The following is a 16,385-nucleotide window of genomic DNA, read 5'->3' as shown; positions in this document are numbered from 1 at the left end:
GGATCAAGGAAGGAACTTCAGGAATTATCCCAGAAGATGCTGCCTCATCTAAAATTTGAAGTTCGAGGTAGTTTATCTAAGACACCTTAGCTTTGGACTACTAAAAAAAAAAAGGAAAAAAGGACATTTTTGTTAAAATGATATCAGTCTTCAGGTACAAGCTTAAAAAGAAGGGGATTTTTAAAAATGAATACTTTTGAAATTAGCACGTTAGTATTCTTTTAGATTACTTATTGGTGAAATTTATTAATTTTATAAGATCCTTCTGATTTTAAGTAGTAAGTAACCACTACTGATACTCAAAGTTATCTAGTGATAAGAAATTGCACATTTAGTCGGAAAATTAGTCATTAACCTGTAATCCTAATTACACAATGACCATAAAAACAAGTGATTTGTTTCAGACACCATTTATTTAAGCTGATTGGGGACAATGAGAATGGACTCTGAAAGTGCAGCCTGCACAGGGAAGAACAATTACTAGCACTGTTTCTGGTTGTTTCTCTACCATGTAAACATTATTGTAATATGTCTCTATTCATATGATACATTTTCCATCTAAGAGGGAAACAGGGTACTGGAAGGGTTAAATACTCGTGACTATTTCTCTCAAATGCCCACAAGCAAAGTGCTGAGCTGGGCAGGGGGCCTCCCCATGGGCACAGCCTGCGTCTCACAGGGCCCTGGGGTCCTCGCAGCCGCTGATCACCCTGGTGACATCAGCCCTGCCCTTCGGCTGTAGGGAGCAGCCCCTGTCTCTGCTTTACCCGTGTTAAAATTCAGGGAAACCCACTGGGTTGTTTCAAACACAGAACTCATTGCGTTTCTGGACAGCATCCTGTTTACCAGGTGAGGCTTGGCCGGAAAGGATAATTCGACATTCACAGGCTTGTAGCTTGACACAGAAAGCTTGGCTGGAATGAGACAACATAAAAACGCGTACCGCTAAGACACAACCCGGCCACGTCGTTAAGGATTTAAAGACCTAGGGTCGCGACGGTGAGCTTTGGGTAAGAGCGGACCCAGCAAGCCGCCTCCTCTGCCCCTCGGACAGGAGCGTGGCCGTGTGCTCAGGACTCCTGGGGATCTGGACTGACTTTACATCCGTGTGAGCTGCTGTCATCGCTGCTGTGTCCCAGCCCAGAGGATGAACTGGAAGAGAAGAGAGGGGGGAAGAAAATAATAAAAAGAGGAAATTGGTTTCACAACACAGTCAAAGCCTGAGTAACAGAGGAGAACTTTAATTATCTCCAGTCACAAAGAGAGACAGGAAATTTGGACTTTTAATTAGCCATTTGGAGTGCAGTTGGATATTTTTTTAGCTAGATAATTTAAACGCGAATAATTCAAGTCTGACTAAATGAAAGTCACATAATCAGAATGCAGGTAATTGAATCTCGCCTGCATTCATTAATTCCGCGTGGAGGTGTGTGTGAAGGCTACGATGATGAGCTGTCACAGCTCAATAAAATCTCAGTCAATTAATTTTTTCATTATCTTAGGATTGCATCAACACGAGAGGGAAGTGTGCGGGCCCGAGCTGCACACGCACGCACGTGTGCGCGGCCCTACCTCTCCGAGTCGTAGTCTGCGTCCTGGTCCTTTTTCCCTTCCTCGTCCTCCTCCGGGAACCGTCGGTTCATGAGTGCGAACTTGTGGATGGCCTCCTCCACGGAGTACTTGGTCTGCCCCGACACGCAGGCGTCGATGTCGGCGGCGGCCAGGTGGCTCTGCAGGAAGAGGTGCAGGCTGCTGTCGGACAGCAGCAGCGCGTTCTGCAGGACTCTGTGCGCGAGAGAAAGGAGGACAGGCAGTCGGGGCGGGGGCGCGAGACCCCCACCACCCCCGCCGAGGCCCAGGAAAGGGGACGCGAGCCCCTGCTAACTTTGGAACCGCAGGTGAGTGTGTGAAGCCCTGACGCTGAGTTAGGAACACCTGGGAGAACGTCAAGGCCATCGCTTCCATGTAACCATCTGTTATGACCGTGTGCATTCATTATGGAAATATTTTGCTTAGGTACTCACAGAAATTCATTCTACTTAAAAAAAAAAAAAAAACCTTAAACTTCTGCCAACAGCATGCCAGTTCGGTGATCTTTATTGTATGGGCTGTCACGAAATAGCAAAACTTCCAGCTGATTTTAAAAATTATATAAAAAAGCCGACACATCTCTCAGCACGTCTTACATCTCAGGACGGTGACAAGTGTGCAGACCTGTGCCGGTTCATGTTCCCAAGAGCTCATTTTGAGAGGGCTTAACTTTTTTTTTTTTTTAACATCTAAGGTTGGCTGGAAATTCTCTGACACCTTCAGTAAGACGCCGAATCTCCGTGTTGTCACAAATAGCAACCAAATCAAACTGATCCCAGCCCGTTCGAGCACAGATCCTTAAGACCTCACTAGGTAAGAAGTCCATACTGGTCTTCCCACGTTCAGGATCAAGGTTTACAAATGTGATTCCAGGGGCTGCCACCTGCAGTGCCGGCATCCCATATGGGCGCCGGTTCGAGTCCTGGCTGCTCCACTTCCAATCCAGCTCTCTACTATGGCCTGGGAAAGCAGTAGAAGATGGCCCAAGTCCTTGGGCCCCTGCACCCATGTGGGAGACCCGGAAGAAGCTCCTGGCTCCTGGTTTCGGATCAGCACAGCTCTGGCCATTTCGGCCAATTGGGGAGGGAACCAGTGGATGGAAGATCTCTCTCTCTCTCAGCCTCTCCTTCTATCTCTGTGCAACTCTTTCAAATAAATAAATAAATCTTTAAAAAAAAAAAAAAACAAAACTTGATTCCAACAAGAGCAGCACAGGCACGTGGAGGAGTCAGCCCCACCTGCGGGCTGAAATGCCCGTGGCCGGTGCCTGTGTTTCTTTTATCAGATAGGGAATCCAGTCAGCACCCCTGTGTTTAAATAAAAACCATCAGCCTCTCTTTAGCAAAGATTTCCACACGTGGCCCGTTAGTCTGTGCTAACGCTCCAGTCAGTAGTGATGTCACCCAGACACGAAGACAGCGTCGTGGGGGCAACCCCACAGCACCACGACTCCGTGTTACCCAGCGTGGCATTTTTGTCCCCCACGGGAGAGCTCTGAAAATCAGATCAGGCACTTCAGCTCAATGAGCCTCACCTTCTGTTCTGCATATTTAAATGAGTGAGTGGAAAAGTCCCTCTCTGCTGGCCACTCAGACCAAGCCAGTCCAACTCCAAGGTCATGAGGAGACCAAGCCCTTTTCTCCAAAACAAAACAGAATTACTTCCTCAAGGGGGCAGAGGTCTAAAAATGCCCGGTGCCAAAGCCCGAGGCCTGCCCGCGTGGCCTGAGAGGGGACGGCTTAAACCTCTGTGCTTTCTCTAAGGCAAGAGCCCAGCAAAGTGGCTGACACACGGCCTCCTCCCCTGCCTTCTCCAGAGATGACCCAGTCTCGTGATAGGGATGTGGCCAGGGGTGAATCCCTCGTACCACTCCTACCATTGTTCTAAATACTTCGAATTAACCCAAGAGTTATGGAAGTGGCCCAGTACACTGAGCCCGGGGAGCTGGGCCTCGCCTCGAGGCCGGGGGCTCCTGTGCAGCCCTCAGGGGCTTCAGGACCCTCCCTGCTTTGTTCCTGTTGCAGATGTGTTTTATTTTCTTTATAAAATAATGGGTAATCTTTAAAATTGATTTTAGATGGTTTGAGGCATTGCACCACAAAAGTAATGAGCACTAATGCCAATGATATTGGACACAAATTCATTTTAGCTTTATTTCATGTCTAAAGCAATTCTGCGAAGCCTTGAACGGCTCGCGTGCGGTTATTAACTTGCTGGTAACCTAACACACGGGCACAGTGAACACGAGTGATCGGCGTCCGGGCTGAGCGGGACCTCAAGGCGACTGTCCTTTTTCTCCAGCTATAATTCAATTTCCAATTTTACTGTACATTAGACTCATTATTTCCCGATGCGTTCTCTTTTGCTGAACACTGCCATCTGCAGGACACAGAGGCGAAGTGCGCAGGAGCCAGGCTCCCCCAGCTCCCAGCTGATCAGTGGGGATAGGGGTGTCTGAGGCTGGCAGGCCACACCCTGGCCCCGGCTCAAGGTCAAAGGCGCTATGTCTGCCCCACACCCTTGTCTTTCCATCTCTCTGTGTCACTGGCTCAGTTTATGCCACCATACTGCATAAACCAAAATATAAACCAAAATGATTTTTAAATGTACTATGCTATTTATTTTGCGGTCAGGTATTTCATTCTGAAACGTGAAGTACAAAGTCTTGAGTGCTCCTGGGTGCCCTATCCATTAGAGCGCTCGCGACTGCTGCCTTGGTGAGGTTAAATTTGATTTTTTTCCCTTTGTCATCTTTGTGTCCCAGTTTTCCACAAATCTAATAGAACATCAGTTTCAAATTTAACATAAAAACTGCTTTGTAGACTAGTCAATAAAATGTCACTTTTAGGAGCTTCCAAAAAAAAAAAAAAAAAGAAAAAGAACATATGTGGTTTCCAGGCCTTTTTAAAAGGAACAAAATAGAGTCTCTAGAATTTTACAGGAATTTCTGAAAAGGTATTTACAACATCAGTCACAAGTGCTTCCTTTCCCCATAACAACTTTAAACTAAACAAAGCAAAATCTTCGTGTTTTTCTCTGAATTGGACACAGCTGAAGATCCGGTTTTCCTCAACATGATTTTATTGGGTATATTATGTACTAGTTCAGTTGAGGACAATGTTTGGTAGGCAGAATCAAATTATTTAATCCTAACCAAGGATGACCTTGGTCCACTGAACACATATAGTGATCTATACACACATTTGTATGGTGTGTGGGAAGTTAGCAGTTGGATATACAGAAAAAAAATTAACTCCACCCGTTTGTACCTTAACCATGAGAAAACTGAAATAAAACCTAGCAGTCTTCATTGAAGACATCCATGGTCTGGGCTGTGGTGCCCTCTATTGAAGTAGACATAAGGAGGGTGTCAGGGTTCGGTGGGGGAGGGGATGTGTGTATGTGTTATGTATGGGTGGGTGGGTGTATGTGGGTGTATGTGTATGGGGGTATAGGGTGTGTGTATGGGTGTGTGTGGGCATGTGTGGGGCATATATGCATGTGTATATGTGGGGGTATAGAGTGTGGGGGTGTGAATGTACATATGTGTGTAGGTATAGGTATGGGTGGGTGTTATGTGGGTGGTTGAAGGGTATGTGTATGTGGGTGGCCGGGTGTAGGGTGTGTGTGTGTGTGTGTGTCTACCTGTAGTGTTCCAAAGGTGACTTTAATATCCCTAAAAACTTTGAGGACCACAAAGCCGCCATGTAAGAGCCTCAATTGTGGGGCGAATGTCACTGTGATATTGAGGGGCTGAATTCTGCACAGGAAAGGCGGCTCCCATTGCGATCACGGAGACTCTTTAACCAGTTGGTTGGGGATCCGTCACACACAGTCTGAGACGGCGTTCCGTGTGCAGCCGCCTTCCTCCAGAGCTATGGGAAGGGACTTGCATTTGGTAATTATTCAGGAGAAAGAACAGAAAGGGAAGATTATAGTCAAGACGGAAGGAAAACATGACTAAATTGGAAAACCTCACTGTCAGCCTGCTTACAGTCAGCGTTAAAGGGTTCTAATTATAAATTCCCATCCTGTGCCGCGCCTCTACCTTTCACATGATCTGTCTCCATAAAACAGAATATCCAACTTCTAAGACCACGTGAGTGCTGGGACAAGAACATAAAATGCCAACTATGTGACAAGTATTCAATCAGTGACACCCAGTCAAACAACTGGATAATTCCTCTAGGAAATTCAACCTGAATGTGTACTTTGCAATTAACTATGTACTATTCCACATATGTCCTAAAAATAAAAAAAAAAAATACACACATGCACACAGGCAAAGGGACACTTTGGTTTCAGAGGGTTCAAGTGCATGCATGTAGTTCCTGTGGCTCACAACTCATATAAAAAGCCAGATTTTAAACACATACTACTAAAAAGCTATGACAGCAGCATGCTTCACATTTTGATGGTGTGATTCCTAAAGTTCCTCTGCTGACAAGGTGCAGGCAACTGAAGGGTGGTCCTGCCCCACAGGGAACCAGCAGAGCCCCCCGGGACAGCAGACTGGGGTCAGGACTCAGCTCGGAGACCGGCGTTCGCATGCTACAGCGGGATGGGTCAGGCCCGGGGAGAACGCCCGGAATGCTCTGCAATGTAGACCTTCCGGTCTCCGCCTCATTTCCATTCCTCTGGCTCCGTGTCCTTTCCCTGACTCCCTCGATGTGTCACCTTGGATCTCTTGGTTTGACCTCTTCAAAGAAAAGGCACTATGTCAACCTAACAGAGACGGATATTAATATTCATGTGCATCCTTGATACCTAAGCCAGATGGGAGGAGGGCAGGGTGTTCTCCCAGGCTGGTTCTAAGGTCCGGTTTAGTGGACTCAAAAGATGATTTCAGGGGCCAGCGCCGTGGTGCAGTGGGCTAGCCCGCCGCCTACGACACCAGCATCCCATAGGAGCCCCGGTTTGAGTCCCGGCTGTTCCACTTCCTATCTAGCTCCCTGCTGATGCACCTGGGAAAGCAACAGGAGATGGCCCAAGTGCTAGGGCCCCTGCACACCCATGTGAGAAACCGGGATGGAGTTCCAGACTCCTGGTTTTAGCCTGGCCCAGCCGAAGCCATTGAGAGAGTAAACCAGTAAATGAAAGATCTCTCAAACTGCTTTGCAAATAAATAAATATTTAAAAAAAGATGATCTCAAACCTGAAGCTACTAGAACACGGATGAGAGTTCAGGAGACTGGACCCTGCCACTTCTATGTGGGTTGGTCTATTTCCTTTTCTATAAAGTGGGAAGTTAGACAAATACCCTCAGAGCGACTTCCTGTCTAGGTGGTTTAAAATAGTAATGGCCGCCAGCACGCAGACAGAATACATCATAGGCCATGCCCTGCTAGACGTGCCTCACGTTCATTCTCAGTGAAGCCCCTCAACAACCTTATGAGGTTACTACCCCATTTTAGAGATGGAAAAATAAAGGCACAGAAGAAGGGAAAAGACTTGCCCATGTCCCCAGCTAGGAAGTGGCAGAGCCCAGGATTTGAGCCCAGGTAGCTACAGAATCTGCCTGCCATGGGATGGGTATTCTAGCATTCAAGAGTGGAGAAATGAAAATGTACAAGTGCCTTTAAAAACCTGATAAAATAATTTTGTTTATGAAGACCACAGTGGGGGAGGGAGAGTCACAGCAGCGTGAGGTCCGGGGGCTGCAGCTGCAGCAAGGGCTCCAACGCCACCAGGCAAACACGGCACAGCCCACTGCACCTGATGTGCACCTGCCAAGCCTACACCTCGTCAGTGACGACGGTGCCTAAGAAGCGCCCTTTTCTAAGAGGGCGCGTCCATTTCCCGGGAGATCAGGCTTTTCTTAGCTGAAGCCTCAAGCACTGTGGGTCTGGCTTCAGGGCTGCAGGGCCCACCTGTTTGTCATCTGACTCCACTCGCTCACTGCTTTCTGCGCAGAAGGACCTGCTCCCACACAGACACCGTGCGATGTGGGCCACGAGAGGGCGCGCTGACACAGGAAATGAGCCCGCGAGCCGCAGCGGGGCTCTGAGCACTTACTTTCGGAGGAAGTCCTCCAGCCCTTGGCGACGCTGATCCACGTGCTGCCGATTGTTCATGTTGAAGAACAGGTTTTTAGATGGAAGTTCCGGCACTTGTCTTTAGAGAGAAGAAAAACAGATTTTTTTTTTTTTTTTTAACGATCGAATCAAGGTGGGCATACAGAAAGGCAAATTTTGCATGGGGATTCTTATCACCCAACTGTTGCGGGGTTATCTGATAAATGTTATATAATAAAAACACCAGGCAGCCCGTCTTTAGAAGCTGCCGGGGTCTTTCACGGTCAATGCCCACGAAAGGCGGTGAGAACCCCAGGCCCACGAGGAAGCAAGCCCAGGAAGCCCTCGGGGTGTGGGGCCGGGCGGCAGCCACTTACACGAGCAGCGCGTTGCTCTGCAGCCTCTGCCTGAGCCACACGAACTCCCGGTACCTCCTGCGCACGCACGACGTCTTCATCGTGAAACACATGCTGTTGGTCTGCGCAGGGAAACACAGGAACGGCGGCCTCACCGGGGAAAAGCCTGTCCGCAAGTGCCCGCAGCCCGCGCCAGGGTCCCAGTAGTCACTCCGGCCGGAATTTAAGCCACCTGAGATCTATATACCGTTCGGCCAGCGCTCGGAAACCTGCAGCTAACTCACCCACAGCCCAGGCCTGGAGCGGGGCCAGGCTGGCGAGAGCGAGCCGCGTGGCCCCGGGCGTGGGGCATGACCCAGCCACGAGGGCAGCCCTAGGAAGAGCCGCCCCCCCCCCCCCCAAGAGTACCCAGCACCCTCCTCCGGGGAGCCCAGACACCGGCAAGCATCTGTGTTTGCTGGTTTCGAGCAATGAGGATATTCTATTTATTTTCGGCAAGTTCTATGTCAGGATCTCCATTACCATAAGACAAATGTCGGAGCTCCTAAGATGTGTGCTATTTCAAAAAAGACCTTCCCACCTCTCCGTAAGCCCCACATGGTTTCCCTGGGAACCGAGGTGACCCCGTGCTTAGTTCATCTGTCCCCGAGGTGCACGGCACAGTCCCTGGTGTCCCTGAACTTCACAAAGCTCCCCAAACCCCAGGGTGCAGGGACACAGGAGCTTGTGGCCAGACAATGCCCCGAGTATGGATGTCAGGGCCCCCCAGGGTCTCACTCTCCCCAGCTCCCGGGGACAGAGCCGGCAGACTGTGCTAGAGCGCCCCAGCGAGGGCTGTGGGTGGGTGCTCTCTCCACTCCCCATCACTGTGGGCGTCAACAGCTGGATGGCTCCCAGGGACTGGGGTCCTCCCCTAACCCTCCATCAGCAAGATGGGCTGTGACAGCCAGCCCCGCCCTCCATGCACCGGGATGCGGGGGCCCAGGAGCTGCCAGCAGAGGCTAACCCGGGACGAGTGAACAGCAGCTCCTCTCTCTGCCTGCAGAGCTCCGTGGGCACGCACGGAAGTGCGGCTGGAGCTCTGGCTGCACCACCCGCCTGGCTACCAGATCAGCCGGTACTGAGGCCACCGATGGACCCAGTTCCTCAGGACCCGCTATCCACCTAGCCAGGCAGGCAGATCTCTTCCGTGTCAGTGTCTTAGCACATCAGAGAAGTGCCAGCGCAACAGGCCCAATGAGTATTTGTGGAACCCGTCATGTCTGGCTTCCGGGGGGGGGGGGGGGGGCAGTTCTCGGTTCACGGCTCCCTGCCAGGGTAGCTCAGGAAGTGCAGAGACCATAAATATTCCCAGAAACGAGGCCTGGGTCTCACACACCTCTGCAGCAAAATTAACTCACCTTTTCATTCCACTTCCCATAAACTTTCTGCAGTACCCGTGGATTTAAGAAGCAGAGCGGAATCTACACTTTCATTATCTCCTGAGGATAATTAAGTTTCGTGCCTACCATAAAGTGTGTGATAAAGACTCTCCAGGTTTTTTTTTAAGAGGAAGTTAAAAGGCAACTGAAGAATTTCATTTTACTTCCAATGCTGACTCTTACAGCCTCACATGCGTCTTCTGGTGTGAACTTGAAACTTAAACTGAAACAAAACCTAAACGCACAGTCGGTCCTGGAAGTGGCCTACACCACAGCCACTGAAACAAGCAGATCTGATTTTCCTGATTTACTTCCTAAACTGGAGAATCTAGACAGGAAAAATTTAAAAGTTGGGGGGGGGGGGTGTTGGTCAAAGGAGAAAAAAGCCAGAGTGTACGGCTGGTGTCTGGGTCTCAGAAACGCCAAGGTAGCAGGCAGGTGACACGGAGGCTGCACGTGACTTCACGGAGCTGGGCATCCACAGGTGGAGTCTGCCTGTGTCTGTGCCCCCTCGAGGAATCAGGATGAAATAAAATGAAGACGGTCGCCATCTTCCAGATCGAGGTCAACCAACTACTGCTGCCGTGGGGCCAATCAAGCCCATCAAGCCTGGGACCTGGCTGTGCCAAGGCAGCTTTATTAGAACATGACTATGCTCGTTCAGTTTTGGCTCGTCGATGGCTGTTTGTGACCTACGGCTACTGAAATGAGTCGCTTGCAACAGAGACTGTGGCGGCCTCAGAGCTGAAAATACCGACTACCTGGTGGCCCTCTGCAGAAAAAGTCTGCTGATTCTTGTTCAAAACCATCACAGGTGGCCACAGGTCACCCTCACTGTGCAGGAGACGGTGACACAGCATTGTCTGTGAGCAGGGTGTATGCTTTCCATGCTGTTGACCCATGGTGTGAATTACTCTGAACCTAGACATTCTGTTTGGGGGGCAAACAGAATGTGCTTATTCTCACGCCCTACTCTCTGATTCTATTTTTTTTTTTAATTTTATTATTATTATTTTTTTTATTTTTGACAGGCAGAGTGGACAGTAAGAGAGAGAGACAGAGAGAAAGGTCTTCCTTTTGCCGTTGGTTCTAGAACAGGGCAAACCTTCCATCCAGAGAACTCCGTCCGCGCTCTCTCAGAACTTCGCATTTAGCAGGAGATGTGTGATCCAGAAATGTAACAGATCACAGAGAGACAGCTAATGAGCTTATTATAAACACTTTCTTTTTTTTTTTTTTTTAATTTTTGACAGGCAGAGTGGACAGAGAGAGAGAGAGAGAGACAGAGAGAAAGGTCTTCCTTTGCCGTTGGTTCACCCTCTTTCTAACCATGGGTGGGACAACAGGCAACAGAGGTCAAAACAGTAATAGTAACAAAGGTACGATTAGGAATTCAAGTAACGTTTCAACCTTAGGAAGCACCTGACTGCTTCATTTAAGATACAGGCAGTATTTTAATCACTCAAATTCAGCTCTCTGAACCAGGAAAACTTCCACAAATCCCAGCGCCAGGTAACCACCAGAGCCCCACGGAGGGCTGTCCGCCTGGAGGGTTTCTGTGATCGGCGGGTACTCACGTGAATGCAGATCTCATAGTCAATGTAGGAGTGCCAGAAGTCCTCCTTCTGGATCCTGGGGTCGCGGACCCAGACGCTCACGAACTCCTGTAAGGGCATCACAGACAAAGACAGGGGTTTCCCAACTGTGCGCCGAGAGGAGTGACCGTTTCAGAGCAGAGCTCAAAGGCGCTTCAGCCAGCGTGGCTGCAGCTCCGCAAAAAACCAGAAGGAGACGATGAATCAGGCGCCACGAGCAAGGCCAGGAAACACTGTTGCCACAAATGGAATTTTTAAAACAATGCAAAACGAAACTGAGGGTGCTCTTTGGGCAGTTTTACAGATGATCTGAGGACAAAGAAGAAACCATACTGGAAAACTGCTTTTTGATGTTTAATTTTTAGTTATGAAAAATAGCGTCACTTTTTTTTCAAATATTAAAAGCATGGGGTGAGTGCTGTGGCACAGTCACTTCCTACTTTATCTCTGTACATTAAAGGGACAGGCTTGCTGGTAAACTGCTTCCTAAAACTCAAATAAGGAACGTTTTGTGCAAAGTTACAATCAGAGTTCAACTGAGCTGGTGTGTGCACCCAGCCTCACCAGAGTAAGCGGTAAAAATGCATCAACAGAAAGATGGACACCTTCTTTGACACGATACTTTCCTGATTTTAAAGTAGAAATTCTTCTTCATAAATCCTTGTGTTGTAGGCAAAAGTCAGAGACATCGGAAAGAAACGTGAACAGGAATAGCTTTTATTCCTTTGTAAAAATAACAAGAATAGGAAATACAGGGTAAAACTGAAAGCACAATACCTTCCAGAAAGTTCTCTTTTCTAAGTAGGTTTACTTTTAAAAAAAAATTTATTTTATTTGTTTGAAAGAAAGAGTTACAGAGAGAAGGAGACAGAGAGCGAGGTCTTCCACCTGCTGGTTCATGCCCCAATGGCCAGAGCTGAGCTGAGCTGAAGCCAGGAGCCTGGAGCTTCTTCCGGGTCTCCCACATGGATGCAGGGGCCCAAGGACTTGGACCATATTCTGCTGCTTTTCCAGGAGCATTAGCAGGGAGCTGGATCAGAAGTAGAGCAGTCTGGACTTGAACCGGTGCCCGTATGGGATGCCAGTGCTGCAGGCTGAAGCTTTAGCCTGCTGTACCACCGTGCAGGCCCCAGCAGGTTTACTCTTAAAATATGAAAACATGTACAGCAAAAAGATACTATGCTTGGCATAACTGATTTTTTTTTACAGGCAGAGTTAGTGAGAGAGAGAGAGAGAGAGAGAGAGAGAGACAGAGAAGAGTTATAGACAGTGAGAGTCAGAGAGGTCTTCCGTCTTCCTTCCATTGATTCATTCCTCTAATGGCCACTACAGCCAGTGCTGTGCTGATCCGAAGCCAGGAGCCAGGTGCTTCCTCCTGGTCTCCCATGTGGGTGCAGGGCCCAAGGACTTGGGCCATCCTCCACTGCCCTCCCGGGCCACAGCAGAGAGCTGGACTGGAAGAGGAGCAACTGGGACTAGTACCCGGCGCCCCAACCGGGACTAGAACCCAGGGTGCCAGCACCACAGGCAGAGGATTAGCCTAGTGAGCCATGGTGCTGGCCAGCATAACTGATTTTAAAGCGTAATGTGTTTGCTTGATGATCATAAATTTGCTAATCAAATTTAATTTTAAATGGCTTAACTTTGTGCTAATACTGGGAGTCAAGCCTGAAACACAGACACCTCTTCCTTCTTTATCTGGCCCCTGGGGGGCTCACCCAGAGCTCTGAGCAGAGAAGTGAGAAAGCCCCCGGGCTTTCCAGGAAGAGTGTCTCCACCTTGTTTTGCAGATCACAAAGCGAGAATTTTCAGCACAGAGGGTTTTTCTTCTAGAAGTCCACACTCTGCAAAAATAACTTTTGCCACCTGTCAAGTTTCCAGGGGTGAGAGAGGAACCTTGTTTTCTGCGAAGAGTCAGATGGAGATTGATGACATCATTGTAGGCAATACAACTTTATCAACTTAAAAATTAGCCTGCTGTTGAGTCACTGAATTTCGAGTCCAGCCTGTGGGTGCCTTGGGGCTTCCGTTTCCCACCCCTGTAGGCAATGGGCACTTTGTTCTCGCATCTGAGGCTTCTGAACTCCCCCAGCCCTCAGGAGAGAGGCATAATGGGTGGGTCCTTCCAGACACTTCCAAAAGTCTTACTGTAAACCTCTGTGTGTTTTTAAAATCATTTAGGAGACAGAGACAAATTAAAAATAGCAATACAGTGATGCTCTAACGGCATTGGCCATGATTCTATAAAAACATATTCTAAATTACACAAATGACTCTAAAAACAGCATTTAAAGCAACATATACGTAATACCCTCTAACCAAACAGTGAGATTGGGGCAGGGAGGAAGTAGACCTTGCCCAGCGATGCAAACAGAAGCCAAGCCCAGGTACTCTGCTTAACCTCTGCCTCTCATCTTGGTTCCCTGTCCCTGTTGCGGTGTGTGTGTGTGTGTGTGTGTGTGTGGTAGTACTTTTCCCACACCCCCAGTTCTTAGAATGAATCAACCATCAATGAAAGCAATGAACAGAAACACAAATCAGTCAGAAAAGGAAGTCCAGATTAGATCATTATCTGCCTCCCCGTCTCCCTCCTTCTCCCCCCAGCCCGCAATCAGGCAGACACACACACACACACACATACACACACATGCACAAACGCACACGTGTGCACTCAGGAGGCTGCACCCTGACTTTCAGGAGCCCCGGGTACTTTTCCTTCCATGAGCAAAAACACACTAAAAAGCTTACTTCACAAATGCACTACAGATGAACACATTAATGTTATATATTTTTTGTTTGACCTAAAAAAGTTAATTTTATTCTGATGGTTTTTAAAAGAATTAAAACATTTTCATGGGCTCTCAAAAAACCAGCATGGCTTCTGGGTTCTGTGTGGGGTGGAGGGACTGGCACCACCAGGTCACATGGAAGCCACGCTCCACTGCAGCTCCATTTTTCCACTGACCAGGCCCAGGTTCCTGGCGGTAGCAAAAATGGAACAAAATAAACTATGTCCAACAGCTCAGTGCTCTGCCCTACAGCAGCAAAGGCACCTGTTCCCGAAGTGCTGCGCTCCACAAGGGAAACAACAATCAGAAGACCAGCACACACACTTCTCAAGTGGCTACAAACTCATGGTTCAAAAAAAGGTTCTCAACCAAAACAGTAAAACCCACTTATGTGGTGCCACATAACCCAACCATGTGATACATTACTAACTGATGATGGCAATGATGACAGATAGTTCTGAAAATAAAAACCCTTGCTTTTCCTATTGCACAAAAGCTATGAACAGAGTGTCCCTTTTCCTGGAAAGAGCACTGACCTCATGGTACAAGACTAGGGGCAAATTCTAGCCCATCCACTTCCCAATATGCACTTGCTGAGCCTCAGTGTCCATATCTGGAAAATGGGGGTAATGCATGTGCAACCCATTTCAGCTGTTTGGTAAGTGGACCAAGCAATAAAATACTAGTGAAAGTGCTGAAAATTTTCCTTAAGTGCCACATGAATGTCAAATATCCTGACATAGGAAGAAAAATGCTGATTAACTCAGCACTGAGGCCTTCCCACAGACACTGGTGGAGCAACTACAGAAAGCTAAATCCATCATGCAGCCCTTGCGACACGGGGGTAGGGGTGGTGGAGGTGGAGGTGGCGGGGTGGAGTTGTGGTACCACAGGTTAAGCCATGGCCCATGGCACCAGCTTACTACATGAGCGCCATTTTGAGATCTGGCTACTCCATTTGCAATCCAGCTCCCTGCTAATACACCCAGGAAAACAGGGGAAGATGGTCCAAGTCCTTGGGCCCCTGTACCCGCATGGAAGACTCAGATGGAGTTCCAGGCTCCTGGCTTCAGCCTAGCCCAGCCCTGGCCATTTCAGCCATCTGGGGAGTGAACCTGCAGATGGAAGATCTCTCTCCTCTCTTTCTCTCTGTCTCACCATCTCTCTCTCTCTAATTCTCCCTTTCAAATAAAGAAATCTTTTAAAAAAATGTGTATCATTTTTCAAAGTAAAAAAAAAAAATCAATTTAAGAACCTAGTAACAAACATTCTCACAGTGTAGTTTTTCAGCACAAATCAGAGGTGACCTAAAGATTTTACAGTATCTGCTCAGAGCAGGCATTTCATAATATTTGTAAAAGAAATGGACGACATAATGATACATTGTGGGAAGAAATCTGTTTTCCTCATCTCACTGGGCTCGAATTCTCAGTCTCTACCACTGCCACTTCTAATTAGACCTTTAAAAATATATTTATTGATTTATTTAAAAGCTGGAGTTACAGAGAGAGAGGCAGAGGCAGAGAGAGAGGTCTTCCATCTGTTGGTTCACTTCCTAAATGGCCACAATAGCCAGGGCTGGGCCAGGCTGAAGCCAGGAGTCAGGAGCTTCATCTGGGTCTCTCATGTGGGTAGAGGGGCCCAAGCACCAGGGTCATCTTCCACTGCTTTCCCAGGCCATGAGTAGGGAGCTGCAAAGTGGGGCAGCTGGGACTCGAACCGGCCTGCATACAGGACACCAGCGCTGCAGGCTGCAGCTTAACCTGCTATGCCACAGCGCTGGCCCCAAATCTGACTTTTCTAGGGAAGTGTGCGCTGAAAGCACATTCCAAAACTACTCTAGAAAAAAACAAAAAGTCTTCTAAGAACCCAGTAGTGTATTTTAAAGGCACACACAAAATCCACAGCAGTGCGAAGACCCCCGAGCATATCTGTTAACGCTGGAGTCTGTGACACCGTGCGAGAGTGTGGGTGGCTGGAACGCTGGTGTGCCCCGAGGGCACCCAGGCTGCTGTTTCTTTATACCTGTGGCCACTCTGGGATGACCTCATGCAGTCAAGGAACTGGGGGAGCCCGTGAGTCCCAGCCCGGCATCTCCTGCAGGTCTCCATGGAGACACGAATGCCACGTCTCTCAGAGCCCACTTCCCTGAGGCTCCGCTCTCTTTGACGTCCCCACCTGCCAAATCCACACGGCCAAGAACTGCAGATTCACCCTCCTTGGAAGCACCGCAACCGATGGCCTCTGCTACTGCCCAGGTTTAAGGACCTCACGCCCAACATCAACGTGAGGGCTGCTAACGGAGATCCCTCCAGGCCCAAAGCCAAGGCGCCTCGTCACACACACACACACACACAGGAAACACATTGGATGCTGCTGCCTCCGTGACGGACATACTTTAAAGGTCACCCCACAACCTTCAAGATCAAGTTCCAGCTCCTTAGCCGGCGCCAGGCACCCCTTTCATGATTTTCAAAGGCCGCACTTAAGCCTCCAGACATGACGTGCCGTTCCGTACCTCCAGGCCTTTGCCATGCTTGCCTTTCTTCCTGGGTGGCTGTCTCTACCCCACTGCTGCCTGCCTTCCTGCCTTCCTCTTTCTTCTCTTTTACTATATATA

General features: G+C 48.7%; 1 protein-coding gene across 2 annotated transcripts in view; it reads right to left on the bottom strand.

Moving 5' to 3' along the window:
• Window positions 1-394: 394 nt before the first annotated feature.
• Window positions 395-16,385, bottom strand: part of SNX10 (sorting nexin 10) — a 63,920-nt gene continuing 47,929 nt past the window's right edge. For both annotated transcript variants that reach the window (XM_062178208.1, XM_062178209.1), the window contains exons 3-7: window positions 10,959-11,045; window positions 7,982-8,082; window positions 7,606-7,704; window positions 1,573-1,785; window positions 395-1,152 (exon numbers count right to left, since the gene is read on the bottom strand). In XM_062178208.1, coding sequence (XP_062034192.1) covers window positions 1,071-1,152; window positions 1,573-1,785; window positions 7,606-7,704; window positions 7,982-8,082; window positions 10,959-11,045 — 582 coding nt within the window. In that variant the 3' untranslated portion in view covers window positions 395-1,070. The remainder of the gene's footprint in view (window positions 1,153-1,572; window positions 1,786-7,605; window positions 7,705-7,981; window positions 8,083-10,958; window positions 11,046-16,385) is intronic.

This window comes from Lepus europaeus, chromosome 20 (assembly GCF_033115175.1).
Source record: "Lepus europaeus isolate LE1 chromosome 20, mLepTim1.pri, whole genome shotgun sequence".
Lineage (NCBI taxonomy): Eukaryota > Metazoa > Chordata > Mammalia > Lagomorpha > Leporidae > Lepus > Lepus europaeus.
The sequence above is the reverse complement of the archived record's forward strand: the minus strand, read 5'-3'. Positions and strand labels throughout refer to the sequence as shown.